This window comes from Habropoda laboriosa, unplaced genomic scaffold, assembly GCF_001263275.1.
Source record: "Habropoda laboriosa isolate 0110345459 unplaced genomic scaffold, ASM126327v1 scaffold40, whole genome shotgun sequence".
Lineage (NCBI taxonomy): Eukaryota > Metazoa > Arthropoda > Insecta > Hymenoptera > Apidae > Habropoda > Habropoda laboriosa.
Genome location: NW_017100231.1, coordinates 7,551,133 through 7,573,835, shown reverse-complemented (window position 1 = coordinate 7,573,835; position 22,703 = coordinate 7,551,133). Strand labels below are relative to the sequence as shown.

Genomic DNA, 22,703 nt, shown 5'->3' with positions numbered 1-22,703 from the left:
ACACTGTGAAGGAGAAAGAATTGACCTGTACTACTGTGCCTTTCAAAACTTCAGTCTTCAAGAGTGACTATTTGTTACACTGATAAAGTATGAATCTGCTTTTTCTACGATTAGATATTTTCTGATTCTTATTTACATGAAATATTTTAATAAAAAACTTAAAAAATGAAATATTTTTATGTACTCTAAATATTTAATTAGGAAAATCGGTAAGACAATTTTACGATTGATAAATAGAAAAGAAAACAGGAATAAAGTATATTTTTACCTGTGTAATGTCACTGAGGTTCATTTTAACGCCAACCACTTCGGTATAATGAGTGTGACCATAAATGATCCAACAAATGCTGATATAACGTAACCCATCGAGACACCTAATAGAATCTCTGTGCCTGTCGGTTCTTAGCAAATTCTTTCCATTCGTGTAGACGGAGAACGAAGTTAAAAGCCCGTGTCTCCTGTCTGAATATGATACAACGGTATGATATTATTTCAGATATGATTTTCAACAAAAGATAATACGAATTTACAGCGAATTTGCATTTACGTAACACAGAGAGAGAAACAACTCACCTTTTCGGTTCAACGTACTCAGATGGCCTTGTTTAGCGATGTCGTAACTTGTGCTGGCAATTATGATCACCACGAATATCGCGAGGATCGATCTGAAATTTGATACGACCTATATTAACGCCTCTTGCCGAACGTTTACTTACACGTGTGCTTAATGAGATGTGAAACAAAACAGAATTTCAAGGAAGCTTAAGGTAGAATAAAGAATAAAAAATGTCCACAAAGTTTTAAACTTTCATTTTCTTCATGTTTGTTCTTGTTTCTTTCTTTCTTTTTTTCTTCTCTTTGTCAGAAGGTAACTGTATTTAACGAGCGCAAACGAGAAGGAATTATATATTTCTCGTTTATTTGTTTCTTAATTGAAATGAAATTAAACATTCTCGACCCTTTCGCTGTGTAATTATTCTTTCATATATTTTAAAAATAATATGTGATCTCTATCGTTACAGGTCGTCGAGTTACGTTGAATCATCCTGTGTAGTGAGTAAACAAGTAAATAAATTACTCAATTTTTAATACTCTTTTAATTTACATAAAGAAATGCAGGATGTTCTATTCAAAGAAGTCAAGGTAACCTTCAAAACTTGAGGTGTAAACAATGCAGAACAGAAACAATTATCCTAACCTATATTATGCCCCTTACAATCATGCAACTTTTGATTCAGGTGAGGTTAGAAATCACCCTGTGTACACTAAGTAAATAAAGAAAGAAAGAAAGAAAAAAGGAACGAGATTACAAAATAAACAAATAAATAAAGAAATAAGCAAATAAATAAGAGAGAAAAAAAATGGTAATTGACGTTGTTGTCGAGATGCACACGTTCAGCCTTGCCCTCGAAGTGAATGGAATCGAAGCGAAAGAAGGAACGCGATGCCAGTTGGTGTTACTCGCGTTACAAAAGCGAAAACCACGTTCTACGTTGGAACACGATAAACATGATTACGTTCAGGTTCCACCTACATGTAGATCCAGTCGGTTACGTCGAAGACAGGCCGATCCGTTTCTGCGGTGCGACACGACACGTTCACCACCATGTCCACGCGATCCTCCACCTTCAGAGGGTCGAGGCCAAGCTCCACCGCCTCCTGGATTTCCGTGTGGTTGCAAGTAGACGGTACGCACCACATCCACTCGTAGTTTACCGAACGTCCCTTCCATTTCGTGTAACCCTGAAATTAACCATTATCCTTCTATTAGCCCCTTGCCGTATGGCAACCGAGTCAAACTCGACGCATAGATTCTGATCTCGAGATGCGAGAAAAATAAAAATTTGGTGTTTCGAAGGTTTTGAAAATATGTGAAATTGGATATATGTATTTAGGAAATATTTAAAACGTTGAAGATTTAAAAGATAAAAGGAAATATTGAAAATTCAGAAGATTACAGAAAATTTCTAAAATTGACTGCTGAGGGTAAATGATAAAAATTCGCGAACTAACTTTTCTCCAAGTCTGTCGCTTACGTCACCTTCCTTAAATTACTCCGAAAACGATTGTGCAATCCCCGGTAACACGAAACACTCGGTACTGAGTCTCCGTTTCGCGAAACTCACTTTCAACCAAAAAAAATTGTTTTTTTTTTTTTAATATTTTATTCTTCATAACTATCGAACGATCTTATTAATTCTTATCGAAACAATTCACCGTGTCTATCAGCATAGAAATTATTGATCTTTCAGCAGAAAATGCTAATATTATCAGATGTACCAATGAATAATCAACATTTTCTCTCTCGTATTCTAAATTTATTTTTTATTCCTCGATTTTCGTTCAGATATTATTTTTGCAATTGTGCGTTACAAAATCACAACAAAAATTGCTCAAAACTTTGGGCATTCTGATTCGAATCCCCCCCCAAAAACAATTAGATACGACGGATCTCAACTCTGATCCCAACTCGAAAAAACGTTAAAGAAGACACGTGATGCTTATCAAAATAATAGACAAATTTTGGGAACATGGGAAAAAAAAGTAAAGTTTACCATGATGCGCGATGTAAACTTAATGTTTTTTCGACCGCTTGAAAATATCATTCCGGTCAATTATCGACTGCTCGTCTATTTATCGACTGCTCGAACGAGACCCGATCGTCATCTATTGTTCATCGAAGAGTAAGTACGATAGCCTTATTCTATCTCTATTGGCTGACTATAAGGGAAGACCTAAGAGTAACTGTGATAGCCTTATTCTATCTCTATTGGCTTGCTAGCAGCGAACCGTTGCAAGTTCCCCTATATCTCTTACTTCTAGGCCCTAAGTCCCGCCTGAGACTTCACTTTACGTTTGTCGGACTATACATTGTAAGTACATAATATGAAAACGAATCGAGATTCACTCACCGATGCGATGGCGACGTTGAGAAGCAGATCACCCATATCGGGCTGGCGTGGCTTGCCGTTGTCCTTAGCGATTTCGAAATTCACCTTGGCACTGCAGGCTTTCCCGGTGAATCCGTGCGCGCTTCTCACTTGGAGACACTCGTCGTAATTGCCTAGCTGCTGGTAATTGCCCGTGATTACGCCCGCTGGAATTTTCACGGACGCGTCGTACACTGGAATTCAGAGGAAGGTCTATGCACTTCTTTTCTCTCCTCTCTTGTTTCATTCAAATGTCAGATATAAACTTATTTGAAAAACAAAATGAAATTTTTTTTCTATTATTTCATTAAACCCAATTTGGGAATATAGAACACGATCATTTTCATATTTAATTATCTTTATTTCCTTACTTCCTATTCGTTCTCTTCTTTCCCATTTTTTATTCCCTTATCTACTATTCTTTTTATTTTTATTCTTTTATCAGTATCATTGACCTCACTATGTCGGTTCCAACAACTATACACGCGTGATTTGAGGTTCGCGAAGCTTGGAAACACGTGCCGCTCGCTTATGGCATTTAATAATCGGCCACGCTTCATAACAAACCCACTGAAACAACCGGTTCACGTTGCACCGCGAGAAGTGCACAGTCGAATCGTCGAGGAGTTTTTCTGTCCTCGATCCTCACGATGATAACGACCGCGCCGTATTTCGAACGAAAAAAGAAGAGAAAAGATCATAATTATCAGTTTTTTCGCGAGATGTCTTCTTCGAAATAGTCGTAATTTCTGTAAAAGTACAAACGTTCTGCTTTTTAACTGTTACGAAGAGCAATTAGCTGTTTTTTTTTACGATTTTTCAAATCCCTTGGTAACCTAACCTCAAATTACTCTTATCTCTCTATTTTGACGCGCCAACGTGGCCTCCGGTGAAAGGTATCCAGCATCCACTAAAGAAATTCTCCTATAATCACTCTATTGCGATCAATCAACGCACTTACGCGGTTCTTCGATGCAATAAGGTAGGAATAATCTTCGTATACAACCAATGAAACAAATTTTTTATATGTATAACGATACTAGTTCGTTATTATGGAAATAAATGCTGTTAGAGTAGTAGTGAGACAGAGAGAGAGAGAGAGAGAGAGAGAAAGGGATTGAAAAATAGGAAACAGAAATAATAAAAACAATAAGAAATAAATAAATATAAAATAATAATTAATAATAAATAATAATTCATTCTTTTTATTTGTGAAACTATTCGTTACATAATCTTCTAACCCTTTTTTTTTTTAATCTAAACGTCTCTGAAGAGGTTAATGTTCTCATCTTTCGACCACACTATATTTCTTCCACCGACTATACATATTCAGGCGAATAATCATGACTCCTATATTATAGATCGTAAGCTAATCAACTTCGATCTTTGATACTTGGGTTTTCTTCGTGTGTTGTTTTATTTGTTGTTACATGTAGCGTCAAGTGGAATGAATCCTTTAAATTCGGATGCATTTGAAATGCATTTTTTTTTTCTTCTAAGGATGACAATTTTCGAAGAAACAACGGTGTTTTCTTAGGGTAACGAGTTCGAATTTCGAGGGATAACAAGGAAACACGTGTTGCAAAGACAATAAGGGTGATTGTTGGTCACGCGTTGATTCGTTGGATCGTTTTCGATTAACTGACAAGTGCAGTAGTGTATCATGATCACCGTTGATCATTGTCGTACACAATGCAATATTCGAAATACCTTTGGAAAAAGAAATATTACAGTTCATTGTGTTTATGATTTAGATTAGATTTAATTGCTAGATGAAGAATCTTATTCTCCTCTTCTCACAGAATATAATACAAAGAGGAAAAGGAGAAAGAAAACCTCAAATTTTCTACGAAATTTCACATCTAACCCTTTCTGTTACTCTCATGTAAAGAGAAAACCACCGAGCGACCGTTTTACGTGAAAACACCCCCCATGGCGTGTGCGCGCGCATTATCGTGTCTCAATGTCGCTTGCGCAGCACGCCGCGCCAACTGGCTCCTCATATGCATACGTACGCGGAAGTGCGTGTCATCCGTGATAATGGCTTGAAGCGCAAGGAACTACGTGGTTAACGCGTGAATTGCAAAAGGGGTCGTGCTCGATAACGCAAGCAATGGGGAAAATTGTGGCTGTAGCGATAACGTGTATTTTTCATTGATACCCGATAGCCGTGGTCACAGACGTATAGATCGTTTGCAAACAATATTGTCGATAGGGAAACCACACGATTCTACATGCAACATACGCAAAATATGGGCTGCAGTTTTACAAGGAAGCATCTTACGATCTGTTTTGATTATTTATTCTATATATGTACAGTCATGCGTCGCTTAATGATGGGTGAGGCGAGGTTAAAAATACAGATTCATGTAACACGCATTCGTATAACATGACGCAAAATTATGACGTATTCGTATAACACGGTACATAACTTCACATTTTCACAGTGTAGCAAAGTTCCTGCAATTGATGATATACTATATTATATGGTAATTATTTTATGGTGTTTATATGTGTAAAGAAATATAGCTTCATCCTCCTAGTGAAACTGTTACATCTATTATATGTAAATATGTGTTCTCAAATGCGTACATAATCCATATTTGTATAACCTATGTGACTTGTGTAACACAGAACGTATCCTGTGTGTTATCCGGGGATGATAAAGGCGATTTCGTCGTTACGCGAGCATCGTAGAATGCACACAACCAGGAAAGTATAGTCTACTACACACCTAGGCTACACGGTATAGTCTAGTGCTCCTACGCTACGTAACTGTAAAACATGTTAACTATATCGAATGTTGTAGGCAATTGTAACACAATGGTAAGTATTCGTGTATCTAAACGTGTTTAAACGTAGAAAAGATACAGTAAAAATACGTTATATTTTACGTCGAATATTCTCCAGTCTGATTTCACTCGATTCCTTTGTCATACCTGAGGCCTACAACTCCTGCTACTCTCTTACATCATGAAGTTTTTGCCAAACGCCATTCCACGTCGAAGGGAACAAAAAGAGTAAAAAAAAGAAGACAATAAAATTGCAACGATCCCACGAAACTCGTGGGCGAAGGTTACCTTCGATGCGAATCCACCCAAGTGAACGATCCCAAGGTCCCGCGAAAGGTAAAAGAGTCCACATTTCCACAAAGATGACGTGTTCCTTGATGTCGACGCGGAAAATTTATCATCAATTCTTTATGCTTCAGGAATAATTGCAAGTGCACCGAACCCTCGTGTGACGTGATTACAAGATTACGTCGCGTTGTATGTTGAATAACCTTCATCGATTGGAAAGAAAAACAATTATGCTTTTCCTAGAAGCAGCTAGGGTTAATAGCATCGCGACTTATTTAGACGCGCATTTGCATTCTTCGGTCACGAGTTCGTTTGCTCCCGATATCTTCATCGATGACCGCGCTTCGATGCGTTCTTGCTATCGCGTTAAATAGACTTGTTTTTTCCTTCGATCCTCAAGGAAAATTTTCTATATAGCTAATCGTGCATGCGAGCCACTGCTGACAGTTGACATCGCTGATCCTTGCAATTTTATACAATACGTGACAACATGATTTTGTGTAAATCACACGCATGGCGGATTTATCGCATCTCGAACGTGCAGGTGTTCCTAAACTAACCTAACTTTTTTTTTCATTTATCTCCCTCGATCTAATCTAACTTAACCTTTTTTCTTAATTTAACCATCTCCACCCCACAACATTCCAACTGTTTTTCACATTACTTCGGGGGAACGATGGATGCCTCTTAAATTCCCCGTAAAATGGCCTCATCGTATTATTGTCCTTTACTAAATTTTATTAACTTAGAGCTACCGTGTATTCGTTAAAAACAAATATTTAATACATATGTCAATAAATAAATAAGTAATAAGTAATAAAACAAATAACGGTTAATGTATAAATAAATAGGCTAGCTTAACTTAACCTAACTTTGTTTGAAAAAGGAGGAATTTCAAAGGAGGCTTTCTGAATGATCTGAAACACTGAATTTCAAAAGAATTCTTTGCGTTGGAATTTTGATACTTTCTTCGTATGGAAAATTTCAGAGTTCATATTATATTATATAAATTATCATATTATAATGTCATCTTTATCAGAAAATGTTCAAAATTCAGGCAAATAAATACATTTAATTTACAATTCCCTCGAGTCGCATAATATTCGATGGAAAGTATTCGAAAAGATTAGATCCGGTTATAATAATCGACCAGGAAGATTTATAAATTGCAGCCCTGAGATCGATCTCATCGACATTCATCTTCTTGTTGACTCGTTAAATATTCATTCGGTTGGCATTCCGGAATAAAAAAGAAGCTGCACTCGACCAGCCGTGAACTACACGATCACGCGTGGCTCCTTGGTCCTTGATTTTTTTATACATAAACTCTGGCAAACAACAAACCTTCTCAATTGGTTCCTGGATCGAAATCTAGGAAGGCTCGATTCGTGGAATCACGAGAATAAAAGACACTCGGTAAAAAATCACTCGTGCATTATGGTCACAATACAAAACTTCTTTCACCTGAGATTTTTATTACGTAGAAAAGTGAGGTTAGAAAATATTGCTTCTCACATCAAGCTTTGTTGTTGACGAAATTCAATACTGCTTCTACTGAAATTTATTATACATGACGTTTCAGAAGTACAGGTGCAAATATGTACAGATTGGTAGAGCTCGTCTCGAGAAATTAAAAAGTCTCCTTAATATTCCTGATCCTCGAGAAATTCAAAATCTCTAAATCACAAACAGAATAGTTATGTAGTAATAGATCAATAAATCAATATTAACTGAAAATCATTATTACGAAATAAAAATTTATCACTGAGATGCTCGTAGCCGCAGATTGTCAATAACGTAAGAATCAACAGAAGCTTTTTTTAAATTCACGGTGTTGCGAACAATAACATCAGAACGAACGAGAAGCATGCATGAAATGGCGCTTCCCCAACTGTGACATCGTAACGGCAACATTAGAATACGGCGATTACGACACGGATAACAACATCGTGATCGTATATTCACAAGACTTGTTAGAACAAATTTTGACAAACTACAATTCTCCGCCTGTGGATAACAGTAACGGAAACAGAGAGATGCGTCAAAGCAATGGTTCTTCGTTTGTGGTTCTATGGATAAGTACAGAATCAATGAAAGGCACGTTCAAAGGATGGACGTTTGTTTGTGGCGCCATCGGTGGATAAGAATTTAAAAATTAGAATAGAAATTGTATTCTTGGAATAATTTTTCCTCAGGTTTCGATAAAAAGTTAATAATATTAAGCAAAAATTAATAATAATATAAAAATTTCATGGAATTGTTGACTGAATTGTTAAGAATACCGGCAATAGCGAAAAAATTGTTAAAATGTATTTTGCATCCATGATACCAAAAGGTTAGGATAGAATCTATTGAATTTTCTTACAAAAGGTTAATAATATTAAAATGAATTAACATGATAAGAATTATGGAACTAGTAATATAACACAAGAATTATACTTCATTAATTATTTTATCGTTAATGGATAATGTTCTAATCAGTGGTAAACGTGTCAAAAGAAAGATTCTTCACTCATAATACCACGAATGGATAACACAGCCTCCAAAAGTCACTGGCAAGTGATAGAGATGCGTCGAAATGATGTTGTCTAATTGTGATAACACAGATAATAGAGTATCAAACTTAGCAAACAATGGGTCAAAACGACGATTCTGTGGCTACGATAATGAATAACATTAGAATTGAACGAAGCTACTTCGAAACAATGTTTCTGATTCTGATAAAGTGAACGGATAACGATTATTATGAAATTAGTAAGATTAGTAAATAAAATATACAAAGGTAACGATACTATAAATGTAATTCTACATGTTTGCGATATTATTAGAATTAACGAAAGATTCAATGAAAATAAAGTGGAAAATGTTTCAAAACAATGGTTCTTTGACTGTGGGATATATAGAGTGATGAAAAATAAAACGAACTTGCAAGATTTCATTTTCGAAAAAAAAAATTTTGAAAATTCATAAAAAAAATTCCAGGGTTGTCATATAATTTTACAAGCAACCGTTTTTAACCGTATTATGCTCACAGGAGTCACTAATAACACGTCTTAAACGATAAAACAGGTATTTGCACGTTTTTGCATTAAGTTGTAAATACCAATGGTGCAACGTGGTCCGCGTTTCTCGCGTAAAACTTTGCTCGACAAATAAAAAAAAATGCGGACTTTAACATGTCTTCGTTTTTCGAATTTTTTTAATCAGCTTTAATAATCAATAGTAAAACAATACGATAGCAATTGCACACATACGTGACGAATGATCCAAATCGGTTCTGTCGATAACGAAGCTTTATAAGCAAAAACTTTATTCCGCAATTTCGACTCGTTTTTCTATAAGGAATCATTCATTGCCTGATTGTACCAAAATCACTGATCGCCAAACTACTAGAACGACGGTTCAGAACCGTGTGAAAGAAGCCTAAGCGTCGGAAAGAGGAAAGATAGATCGATCATCGGTCAGTGAGCAAAAAGACCGGCCGATACACAAGGACGGTCATCGGCACAAACGTTATTCCTTATTGACCCAGTTTGTGTCTGTCTCATGACGCACATAACGATTCGCAGCAATTTATATTTTTTTCCTGACTCAAAATTCCATTTTTTCTCTCTCTCTGTCTACGTTTCCTTGTATTTCTCTCATTACGTCACTAAATCGAGAATTAAATGTCAACGTCTTACATTTTTTCTTTTTAACGATTAAGTGAATTTCATTGGAGAAGAAATACATAAACTTTAGACTTGTTGAACCGAGTCGAAGAGATAAGGTTAGGTTAAGAAAAAATGGCTGAACTCTAAAAGATCGAATTGAATGGAAGTTTTATACGATATATTATAAAAATAAAGATGAGCATCTGTTAAACAGATTGATCTATCGATTAAACTAACAATAAATGTTTTTGTTATTCTTCAATAGAATGTGATTCTTCTTCGTTGCGGTTGCGGTTCGGTTACCGGCGGTTTGCTTTGTAAACAAGTTAAGGGTCGTTACGTTCATTAGTCCGATGGTGGGGTAACAGTTTATAGTAATCGAAATCATGTTCTTTTATGGGACATTAGAAATTCTATTTTATTATATCTTCTTTGTGGTGATTAGATTTTATTATTAAAAGAAACGGAAAAAATTTTTAGTTTAAATTAGAGTAAAAATTAATTTGAAAATTGTACACGGTAGAATAAGTGATATTAACTTTCTATAAAGAGTTTTGTAATGCATAGTTGAATAAATTTGGAAATCAACGTTTGTGCAATTGGCAAGTTAAATGATAGGAAATAGTGTCAATGATATTGGAAACCTAGATAGCAAGTGATCATGTTACTGGAAACCTAGATAACAAGTGGTCACGTTATTTGAAATCTAGATATTAGGAATCAACGTTATTTTGAAATCTAGACAATGTAGAACCTCGATAACCTAGATAACCTCACTTTTGGACACCTAGATAACAGGTACCTGCGTTATTGGGAAAGTTAGATATCAGATATACAGGTTACTATAACCCTTGATACTAGGTTATCCACGTGACTGGGAATTTAGATAGTAGGTATCTACAATATTGGAAATCTAGATAATAGATAACGACGTTAATGGAAGACTAGATCTTTGGAAATGTAGATTTATTACATATCAATTATTGCGAATGCAGATATTAAGTACTCATATTATTGACAATCTGGATAATAGGCTATCCATATTACTGGAAACCTAAGTACTAGATACCCACATAATATGAATATCTGTAGTACAATAGTAATAATATCTTTATTACACATTTTACAGGTGTAAAGGCAAGACTTAACTAGAGTTACTATTATACCTAACCTATATCTATAATAGGTATCCATAGTACTGAGTATGTAGAAAACAGATATCTCTGAGAATCCAGATAACAAATTCTTTAAATTTATGTTTTCCTCCACATTAAGCACAATTCAAAATCCAAAGCTGTGCTACACACTGTGCATACAATACCACTATCTGAAAATTAATGAACCATTAATTCCGCTTTATACACAAGTAAACTCCAACCAAATGAAACTTCTCCGAGGCGATACAAGTTTATTTATTGCAAAGCTGCATACATATTAATTGAGGGTCTCCGAAGTTTATCAGTGAAACATTTCAGGTATCATTATCTGCTCATAAACGAAGCTTGCTCGAGCTTACACAGTGTCATGGACGCGTTCTCAAGATTCGCCGGGGTTATCCTCGCGCACTTCCGGCAGACTTCCACAGATTATGTTAGGTTAGGTGGATATCACGAAAATAAACCGATTAATCATCTAAGATTCTTTCTTCCCTTTCTTCACTCTGTTACTCGTCAATGTCATCGATGTTTGTGCATCATCGAACTTGGATTCCAAGTTTCCTTCGGTCCAAGGACGTTCTTTCTTTTTTTATTCTCAGTGATACAGCAAAGAACTTGATTTCCTCCGTTAATAATTCCGGATGTCGACCTAACCTAACCGCGTTAACGTCGAATGCACGTTACGAATATTTGATCGTTATGTTGTTTGAGTCTTTTTGGGGAATTTTGTTTTCGCCATGATGATAATAGATTGGTGTAATTATTTTGGTCGATGTGTACTGTAACTTATAAGCAATATGGCAATCTTCTTGGAAGAACTTTTATCTAATTAAAACTGTTTTTTACAATAAGGATTTTTGTTTATTCTGGATTGTCTCGGAAATGAACGAATCTATAAGGATGATTCTTTATTTTCTACTTATATTTAAATCCTTTATTAACGAGAGTGAAAGTGTAAATGAATTTTGCCCAAATTTAACGTATTAGTAATTTTTAGAAAAAGTTTACCGTATCCAATTGTATTTTTCAATTTTTCAACAATAAACTGTTTCCTTTTTCAAGACAATAATTCGTCTATTAAATGTTGAATGAAACTAATGTGCAATGGGATTCCCTGGCAGATCACCAGAGCTAATTTTGCAAAATACACGAGAAAACATGCGACAAGTATCGAACAGTCAGACGTTATGCAATTAATTGTGATCTTTAGCGACCATTATCGTCGCAGTATGCGCAAATTTCCAGTTATCTTGCGTGTTAATGGATTTACGGGTCAGCGGAGCGTGGTGTAATTAAAGCGACATGAAAATAAGAGAAACTTAGTAGATTTGTTTTTCATTGCAGCATAAGGCATTGTTTTAGTGTCTCGGCGTAATTTTCTTACGTCGTATCGACGCCTCCATTAACTCGATTGCAGTCGAGTCTGTAAACACTGTCACGCTTATTTTTCACTTTCGACACTTCGATTTCATGGAAGTTTCAATTCACTTTTTTTTGGAATTAAGAAATAATGTTATACAGTGTAGCATCGTATAAATATGTACATAACCTGTAACATGTTACAGTACAACGTAATATAAATATGTATAACCTATAATATAATATAATTGAATATATATTACCCATAATAGTATAGCCTAATCTAACCTACCACAAACGTAAACTGTACAGGCTACCAGGGCTCACTGAAAGAAATACAAAAGTTTCAATCAACATGTGTTAAGGAATGTAACACTTTGAAGATATTGAATTTTTAATGGTTAGAATAAACAAGTTTAGATATTTCATAATATTCTACGCAAATTACTCGTACAATTCCACTCGTTGAATTCATCGTCGTCACAAGTGTCATCAGTCATTGAATTCTATCATTTGTGTACAAACAGTTCGGTAACAACGAACATCTGTCAACCGAGTAGCACGTCAATCGGCGTCGATACACCGAATTGTCACTAGATCGTAATCTAGTAACTTTCGAAAATCGATTTCATTGATAGTTCTACACGAACGTAGTTTCCTGCGCTTTTCGTTAGAAAAAGTGCATTCCATCGTGTACAGAACGTTCAATTCAGTAAAGAATTGGGTTGGGTTAAGAATTGAAAACTTAAATCATTTCTGAAGTGGTTCATTTCTCGTCACGTGTCCACTGAGACTTTTTCGTTGATTTGTGTGATAATTGAAAATTGAAAAACTTGGTGAAATTTCTATTGGCGACATTTTCGACCATAAACAGCCCGCTTGTAACATTGCAGCTTGACCTGACGCATATAGAGTAGGCATCGACAGGCATCTAATCGCTGTGAATATAACAAATGGCGCTACGTAAAGTGGTTATTGTTGAATCACGTAATTGAACGAGGAAAACTCGGTTAATTTTCGAGTCGCTGATACCGTGTAATCGATTACTCCCGGTTTATCCGGGTCACTGCCGATAGTTTCCGACATTGCTGCGCACTTTCATTGGTCGTCATCCCCTCCCGGAAGTAGCCGAAAATATAAATCGAAAAAACGTTAATCATTTATTGCACAAATACTCGAAAAATAATAACAATGTTCTTTCCTCTATAAAATTTACATAAAAAATTGTGGATATTTCTGAATGCAAATTGAAAGTGAAATAAAATTACAAGATTGATGGATCAAGTTGACCAATGTAGTAATTACTTCGACGATAAGTGAAACGTTCGTAAAGTAATCAGGAGGTAGGTTAGTACTAGCAAGTACTATTTTTCTGCTTTGTATTAATCTAACTGTGTTAATTAAGGCAGAGTTATCTGTTTTCTATCATTCTATCTGTTTTCCACTTTTATGCAATATATTAACAATGGCTGCTTATAAAGGTTATCTAAGAAGGGGAGGGAGTCCTTATGGTAACGTCGTTGAAGTCTCCGCGAAGTGTGTAAACATAGTTGCCAAACTTTAGGGGCAGAGTGCTCGATAAATGTTAAATTTTAACCATTTCGGTATAATAAAAATGGACGTAGTAAACGTGTAGCGAAGAAGTACTGAATTAAAAAGTAAAAAACTTTGAAAAGTCTTTTTTTTACTTAAAGGAATTAAAAGTATTTTTTTTTACTACAGTATTATAAAATAATAATATAGAATGATAATATATTTTATACCAGAATTCTTGCCATTTTGAAATGTTAAGATTTTGTTTTTTTCTTAACATATATTCTGTACATTCGCAGTTTGGCAATAACTTTTTGCATACGACACACGTTGCCTCACACTGAATGCGATATTAAGATCTGGGCGTTTATCGAAATGTCTATATTGCTTCACACTCGTTTGCGAAATTTCGGAAGCTAAGGAACCAGTACCCTCGATTATGAAACTTTGGGAGTTCGTATTCCACTTTGGATTAAAGATTGCTGACACTTTCCTTGTTCGCAATCATTTCTTTTCAAATTTAAGTATTACATACTGATAAAAAAATGTGCTCGTTTTCTTCAATAAGAAGATTACAAAAGAGCAGCTGTTTATAGAATTTTTTTTATTTGTATACTTATTATTCAAAATATCGTAGATTTTCATCTTATGTACAATTCATAACCTAAAAGGTATGAAACAATTCCATTTCTTTGAACCAACCTGCAATCAACTCCTTGCACTTTAGTCATTACGCAATAAAGTACGATTGGAAATCTTAAATAGTAATCTACGTAATTTAATATATATAAATAACAAGTACGAAGAAACTATTTCATTAATGTCGCGTAAATTCTAGGAACTATTTATCATTCCATGAAAAGTCATCTTTATTTTACGTAAAACAGAGCATCAATTGAACACCAATCAGAAAAATGTACTATGACGCATGCGCGTAATTAACAAGCTCCATATTGTGCAAAAAATGGAGGATACTTCAAGTAGAAAAATTCGTCGACAGGGGTCAATGACCGTGTAAGAGAAATGAAATTTCTAGTTCGGGGGAGTTCCCAAATTCTTTTGTCGAAACGCGTTCGTCATCTGAACGTGTGAGTTCCTTTCACCGAGTGTACAACGTACACGCGGTTCCTTTCTTCTCGAAATGTCAGCAAGATTCGTTTACCTTCTGTGTGCCCGGGGAAAAAAGTGACTCGAGTCTAGCCGGCTAATCCGTGAAACAATTTTTAAAATAACGTTAGAGATGAAGGACCTCGTTTACTCCGCGAAATCATTTCACGAATTAATTCTAACGATAAAAGAAGAGGAAAAAAAGAGTTGTCTGGATCCAGTTTCTCGTTTTACTATCTCCCTTCGAATTGATTTTAAGATTTTAATCTTTAAAGCAGAAAGTTATAAAATTTTTTCATAGAATATACAAAGAAACTTTAAATTAACAGGTGGTTTCAAATTTTTAGTCATGTATACATAACCTATGTATGTAAATATATGCTTCGTATACACACGCATCCACGTAACCTAAAACATATCCTTCACATTATACCATAAATTCTTTCACAAATCACATCACTTACGCGCCAATAACAGTAATAATAACGCGATCCAACGAAGGAATAACTTCGATCGAAAAATATGCCGGTCAATGGGGCAAAGGAGATCGAAAATGATCCTTGATCCGGCATAGACAGTTACGTGTAACAGAGATCAAGAATAGAATCAGTCAAACGGTATCCTAGTAACGATTTCTATCAGTCCCTTTCTATTTCGGACAGATCCGCTGGAGTTCGATGACCTGTGCGAAACCAATTGAGCAATCAACCAAACCGACGCTCGTTTCGTAGCCGAAAACTATACGCGCGTCCTAAAAACGTTCAAAGATCGCCGCCGGCGTGTTACCCACTCGCCTGGTGCAGAACGGTTGAGTCACCGACTGGCCCGAACGAAATTTATGTGTGTCGTAGAGGAACTTTAATTAAGTGGACATCGAGACGCAGAGCAAATGTGGAATTGGCAAAAATAACAAATGAGGTAGAGTCGAATGATGTATGAATTCGTTTCTTTTTTTTTTTAATTCAGCTTAATTTGAACATTGGATGTTGTTTAAAGGTGTATATAGGTTAGGTGCAGTGAAGTGGCAGAGTCATGAAAATGGGAAATGGATGCTTTGTGAAATTGTCTGCTTGTGGTAGGGTATTGTCTAAAAATATATATAAATAAAGCATAACTAAATGTGGTTAAGTATAGTGAATTGATATGTATGTATATGGATATTTATGAGAAGAATGTAAGGTAGAGACATTGTAAACATTGAATAAATTTTAATAATATTTTTAAATGTAAAATAAGTTGGAAAATAAAAAGTTAAATTAAGCTATCTTGTACATGAAGCATTGTAGTGTAAATACTGAGATGTAAATGAATACAATTAATACTACAGATAAAAAGTAGTTTGGAATTAGGTGTAAATTGGGAGGTCTCATTAAAAAAAACTATGAAGTGTTAATGTCTATCCAGACATTGAGTGTTTTAGAGATATCCATTTTTTCAATTCGTAAATATAAAACTACATTATTAATATGTATTAATAATATAGTAATATGTATTTTGAGATATAAATACTTTTTATCAGGACAAGATTTGTCAAACTTAAATTCATCAAACAAGTTATTAATCTTCAGGCAGATATTTACAAAAGTATTATAATATTTGTTTGTGGAATCTACTAATCAATTATATTTTTGTTTCTCGTCCCAAACCGAATATTGAGAAAAAACTGTTAATTATGATAATTAACACTTGACACTTTCCAATAATTTAGCATAAATTCGTAAACAAACGAATTCGAAGTACAAATCGAAACAAAGAAACAATTTCCACGAATTATTACTTTGTTCTTTGATAATCAATTACTAAATTCATACTTAAAATTTTGACACATCTTTGGTTATGTCATCGTAAGTGTGGAATTTTTAAACTGCAAGTGGAATTGTAAGATAGAAAAGTATCTACGCACACATGTGAAACTGCCCTCTGTTATCACTGGGAAATATTTCTACGATTATGTAACTGGTGGGAGGGAAAATATTTTTCTTCCATAAAATGGCGACGATTACGCTTTATCAACGCGGATTATGCGCATATATGTACGGGGTTGCTTTTGTCATGTAATTTTATTTATAATTAAAATAGGGTGAAACCGACCTAAGAGCTTCAGTTACACTTATATTCTTTATTTTGATTTCTCATATCAAACAAAATGTCCTTAAACTGAATTAAAATTTTTAAATATTTATTGCTTGTTTAAAAATTTCGAAAAAAATATGGTATACTACACATACAAATAAATAATATAAAATATCGTATACTATATTAATCAATAATAATACTAAATTATGAAAGGGAGTCAAATGTTACTAAAAAGCAAAGGCGAATTTCGATGTCGAAATTGTATGCCAAAGAATGCATTGATCTTCACAGTTAATCGTTTCATTGCATAGAGGGTGCTTTAAAAGAAATAGTGAGAATTGGATAAAGCTCGGCCGATAACGTTCGTTAAAAAGAACGAAGTGTCATCTAATACAAGGAAAGCGTACTAATTAATTGCAACTTCTCGATGCAGATATAGAAGATTTTTTGAAGAAATCAATATCTCAGTGAAGTCTGTGTGGTTATTTATAAAATATTGCTGAAACTACTGGTCATTCGTTCCGATAGATGTCCGCACGCGTTTCTGACGATTTTTTTTTTCATTACTTTGCTTATACTACCACCGAGAACGTAAACAAAATTAATCCATATGAAGATATAACCATTTCGAAGTCACGTACTACTTGTTGACGCGATCGAAGCGGTTATTTACAAGGTATAATGGAGACGTACAACTGTATCATGTTGTACATTAAAAAATTGGTTATCTCGTACATTTTTTTAAGGTTATGTGATTTTATTGTTTTATGATATTATTGTTTTATATAGGGTATGTCATTTTATTCCATGATTTATGGTAAATGACGTAGTTTTATTCCATGATATGTAGTAATTAATTTTATACTTGTGTATATATAGGTATATATGTACAATACTTCACAATATTACATTTAACGTTACATTCTTGTTATGGCAGTTAAAAATTTCCAAATAATTGTACCTTCTCTTACATATGCAATTTTTAACAAATAAAGAAACCTTTTAATTCACAAATTCGTATTATAACCTATAAATATGAAGTACATATTGCCAAATAATTTTACTTTTCCTCAAATTCACAGTTTTCAGCGATCAAAGAAAAATCATTTAATTTACAAATGAATACCATATCTTTAACTAATTTTGTGTTTCCTCAAACATGAAGTAACAGAGTTCCGTCTAAAAAATCTATTTTTCCGACGATTTTTTAACAGACGATATCGAAATCTCTTGGAACTTTCTCGATTGGTCTAACATCGAGGCGTCTGCGTGATCTGCAACATGTTCAATAATGCGCCTCGAAGTTGCCCGATAATTCGGTCAACAAACCCGTGTTGCGAACCCCTAGCAACATTAAACGCGATGCAGCTCCGCGTGTTCTCTCCTCTCCTTATCTTTTGTGTGGAAAAAATGTGCGAATGCGCGTTTTTTCCACGATTCTCGAACATTACGCTCTCGACCTTCTTCCGAAAGAAACCAGACACCTCTGTTCCCTGTGCTTCTCCGTCCGACATGATGCCATTTTCCCTCGTGACGAACGTTTCTTCCCGAAATTAAACGAAACCAAAGTTCAATTTTTTACGAAAAAAGAAACATACAGATATAGTGACGCTCGGAGCGTCGGTTTTTTATTGAAACGAGAGGGGCATTTGGAATATTTGATTTTGAAAAATTAGAGCGCGAAATTCAAATGGTGACAGAAAGAAAAAGTTGCGAAAAATGTGTGAGAATATTTTTGAAAAAACGGAGAAGAAGGAAAAGTCGCGAGAAATATGTATATGAGAATTTTTATGAGAAAAATGGAACGAAGAATTGGTAATGGGCAATTCATCGTTTGCTTGGGAGATTTTTCATTTTTGAAAACATACGGCAGAAGTGAAAATTAGAGAAAAATAATTGTTTAAATATGTAAAATAACGAGTAGTAAAATTGTTCTTATTCAAAGATAAAGAACCTTTGAAGTGGAATCACGCAATTAGGTTGAAATAGAAAAAAAAGGACGAAGGAAAAATTTTCGAAAAATTGTAGCAACATACGATTGAAAAAGAAAGATCTCCGAATTGAAATAAAATATCGATAATGACGAATTATTCGCTTTTTCAGGAACTTAAATATTCCACGAGGTAGAGACGAAGAAACTGAGAAAGAATAATTAAAAACACGCAATAATACGGATGAAATTGCTTTTGTTCGAAAAGAAGAGACCTTTGGAATGGAAGAAAGTTTTGATAATGAGGAATTCATCGTCTACTTGGGAGATTAATCGCTCCGGAATGGTCGAAGATTGCACGGAGAAAGAATAGAGTTCTTTTTCGATGGATGTCAAGCAATTAACAGACAAATAAGTGGGTTTTTTTCGAAGTGGTGTATAGTCGTTGGAACCAATATAGCGTAATGGTAAATTAAAGCATTAACACTTTCAGCACAGGTGATATCATAGGACCCCAAAACTGGCTATAAAAATAATAAAAAAGAAATAAACAAAATGCTTGAAATTTTTTAAATATTGAAATTAAAAAAAATGTTTTCATTATAAAACGTGTTCTACAGCATTTTTAAGAAAAGATAAGTAACGAGAACACGATAAAAGAAAGATTCCCGTGTTTTAGGTAAGACAGTGAAAAACGTCCTTTGCGAAAAGAATTAAGTTAGCGGCAAAGAATAGTTGATGGAAAGAATATAGCAAGGTTGTAGGAGTCAAAGTTTACATATTCGAGAATATGGAAATCTGAAGAGATGAGAACCGTATAAAGTATGACTTAACCTTTTGCACTTCGATCATTTTTTAACACGATTGATTACCAACTTCGGTACACTTTTGCAGTGAAACTTTTGAAAACCAAAAATTTTGTTTATGAATATATTTATGTTTATTTCTTTTGCTAATTTGCTTTGTTTTATTAATATAAAATATATCATTACTTGAACAATATAGGAAACTTTATTTTCATGATATAAAAAATCTAACCTAACCTTGAATTTCGCATTTCAAAATTCTCCATGGTAAGTACGCATGTCGCCCTAGCAGCGCCAATGGCGCATAATACGAATATCGCTGTGGTGGCGCCACTGTAGTGCAAAGGGTTAACTTTGATTCAGTCCCAATCGAAAAACGTGTCACTGTATCAATCGATATCTTAATACTTTAATTTACAGCCACGCTATATTGCTTCTACTGACTATACACGTTTAGCATACATTCAGAGTGACTAGAATTTTAGCTAGTTCCTCAAGATAAAATCGTCGTTGCAAGAGATTATCGTTCTTATCGATCCACTATTGGTAGATAGGAATTGATGCTTGATTTGATTTCCAGCATCTTTTTTGAGCAATCATTTTCTTACTAATGTTCAAGTAATCATTATGGATATATTTATTTATTTATTTAACGTCTTTATTAGGTATATTGAAAAAAAGAGTGCAAGGTATAAAATGATACCCTGCCATTGATAGTTACTGTAAGGGCGAGGTACAGCTATGGGCTGTTGCAAGCTAATCCGCTTATGTAGGAAAGAAAATAAAGAAAAAAAACAGAGAGAATAGAAAATTTTTTTTCCATAATAAATAGATAGGTTATGTTCGATTGCTTTGCAATGCACAATTTACCATGCCTATATTCTTATACCAACAAATAAATGAAATTTTTATCGATGCACATTTATACAGTAAATAATCTCACTTAAGTGACAGGAGAAAGTAGGATTTAGAAGGAAAGTATCAAAAACTTAGTTAAGAAGGGCTTCACCACTCACCACAGGTTCAACGATTCTAATTCACGATCTTCAACATCCTACTAACTGATCGATAAAACTAAATATAACCAATAAAACGAAAAACAAACGCTTGTAAAAAAATGATTTAAAAGTCGTGCGAAAAGGCGAAAAAAGGAATGCTTGAAAAATGCAATAAAAAAAATCAAACTTACTCTGCAGAGCCCACGGCGCGTACCGGTCAAGCTCCCTCAAATACATGGCGCTGTCCCTGAGGCACTGCTCGGACGCACCGTCAGAGGGTACAAAGGGTTTTGCGAGAAAATCCATCAGCACGATATCTGGCTTGTCCACCGCGCCCGCTGTTCCACCGGAACCAATCAACAACACGATAAATAAATAGCCAACAAATGACCCCCCCATGGAAGAAGAGATCGAGCGGTAAGTAAAATTTCGAATGTCGGACGAGAAAATCGAAGTTCGATAAAAATTGATGGAACGCATGATAGTGGTGTAACGGGTGGAATAGTGGCTATGTTGGCACACGTGTCTTTTCGGCCGAAGCACGTGGCGTGCGCGGTCACGTGTCCACTGGTGGTTAAGTATGCACGCGTAAAAGTAGCGTAAGAGACGTCAAAACGAGAACTGTACGTTCTGTCAATCGCTGGTGCATTTATATATTGCTTGAGGGGCTGAGGGGGGTAAGAGCATTCGAGTCGACGATGGGCACCTCTTATCGATGCGACCGGAGGATTATGCGCGCGTAATGTGTCTCTCTTTCAAGGGGCTCACGCTCGTATGAGGCATACGTATGGAAGAGGAAGTGAGAAAGAGAGAGACCGATAGTGTGACAGAAGAGAGGGGGAGAACGCCGCCGCTGGTGCTCCTGTGGTAGGAATTCGACGAGTCGATCTGAAAGATCGAACGGAGAATCGCGTGAGAGGCTACCGCGGCCCGGACACGCCAACATCGAACTCCGGCGAATTGTTCGACGTTCTTTAACAGAGATGCACATACGTAGGATACTCTTTTGTTCGTTACGTGTTAATATACAGAGTGTTTCTGTAACAGGCTAGTGAGACTCGTTCAAATGAATGTTTCAGTCGACGTATATCAGAAAATTCACTTCTTCAAAGATATTGAATGTTACACGGTCGGAATGAGTAAGCGTAGATACTTTATGATACTACGAGTAGCTGTCTTGAATGATACTGTCCGTCGTCTTCGTTGTCATCGCAAGTGTCGCCTGTCGTTGGTTGCTGTCATTCGTGTAACGTACAGAAAGGATAAATAAGCGTCAAAGGAGTAGTATGTTAATCATTGTCGTGCATACATGGTCGATAGGTTTTTTGCAAAAATGTTAATTTATGAAAAACTCAATAAAATAAAGGTTTTATTCGAAATACAAATAAATTAAATAAAATATTAAATTTTAATTTTTGTTTTTTTCTGCTTCTGTTCGGGCTGCTGTTTTTTCTGCTTCTGCTGCTTGGGCTTTTGCTCTTTCTATTCGTGCTTGAGCTTTTGCTTCGAATATTCTCACTTCAAAGTCAGTATCTTCTGATATTGACGAAGTCAAAATATCGATAATTAAAAAACGAAAAGAAAAAAAAGAAAAATTAAGTTATTCAAATGAACAGGATTAAAAAGGAGAATCAATGAAACAGTCGAATCCATTGATTAAATTTAAATAAGAAATTTCAAAAATCATGTTTTTTACTTATCAACTTGTCCGCAAGAATTGTTCGTGCACCTTATAATTATCGATACGAAGATTACGTACAAATATATGACATTCACATTATAATTACATACGATAAGCATAGTCGGAAATAATAAGCAAAGGGAAAACTGAAATCGTTTATCTGCAGTCAAGAATAAGACACATCGTGTATGAAATCAAGGATTTGATATTATGGCGGAGAATTTCCTCGTTCTGTCCGGAAAATATCAGCACTTCGCTAATTTTTAAATTACAGCAGGAGGAAAACGTGGCGTCCAAGAGTGGTACGAGTATTGAAATAACACCATTACGTAAACACTAGGAACGAGTATTTGTTTAACGCGTAATTGCCGCGAGCAATTACGGGAAAAACCG

At 35.0% G+C, this 22,703-nt stretch overlaps 1 protein-coding gene across 1 annotated transcript in view; it reads right to left on the bottom strand.

Moving 5' to 3' along the window:
- LOC108571556 (nose resistant to fluoxetine protein 6-like) overlaps nucleotides 1-21,043 on the bottom strand; it is a gene marked incomplete at its 5' end in the record, with an annotated part of 26,366 nt that extends 5,323 nt beyond the window's left edge. Inside the window, 5 exons of the mRNA XM_017933624.1 lie at nucleotides 269-462; nucleotides 574-665; nucleotides 1,535-1,743; nucleotides 2,913-3,124; nucleotides 20,821-21,043. Of these exons, the coding sequence (XP_017789113.1) occupies nucleotides 269-462; nucleotides 574-665; nucleotides 1,535-1,743; nucleotides 2,913-3,124; nucleotides 20,821-21,043 (930 nt within the window). The remainder of the gene's footprint in view (nucleotides 1-268; nucleotides 463-573; nucleotides 666-1,534; nucleotides 1,744-2,912; nucleotides 3,125-20,820) is intronic.
- Nucleotides 21,044-22,703: the final 1,660 nt, after the last annotated feature.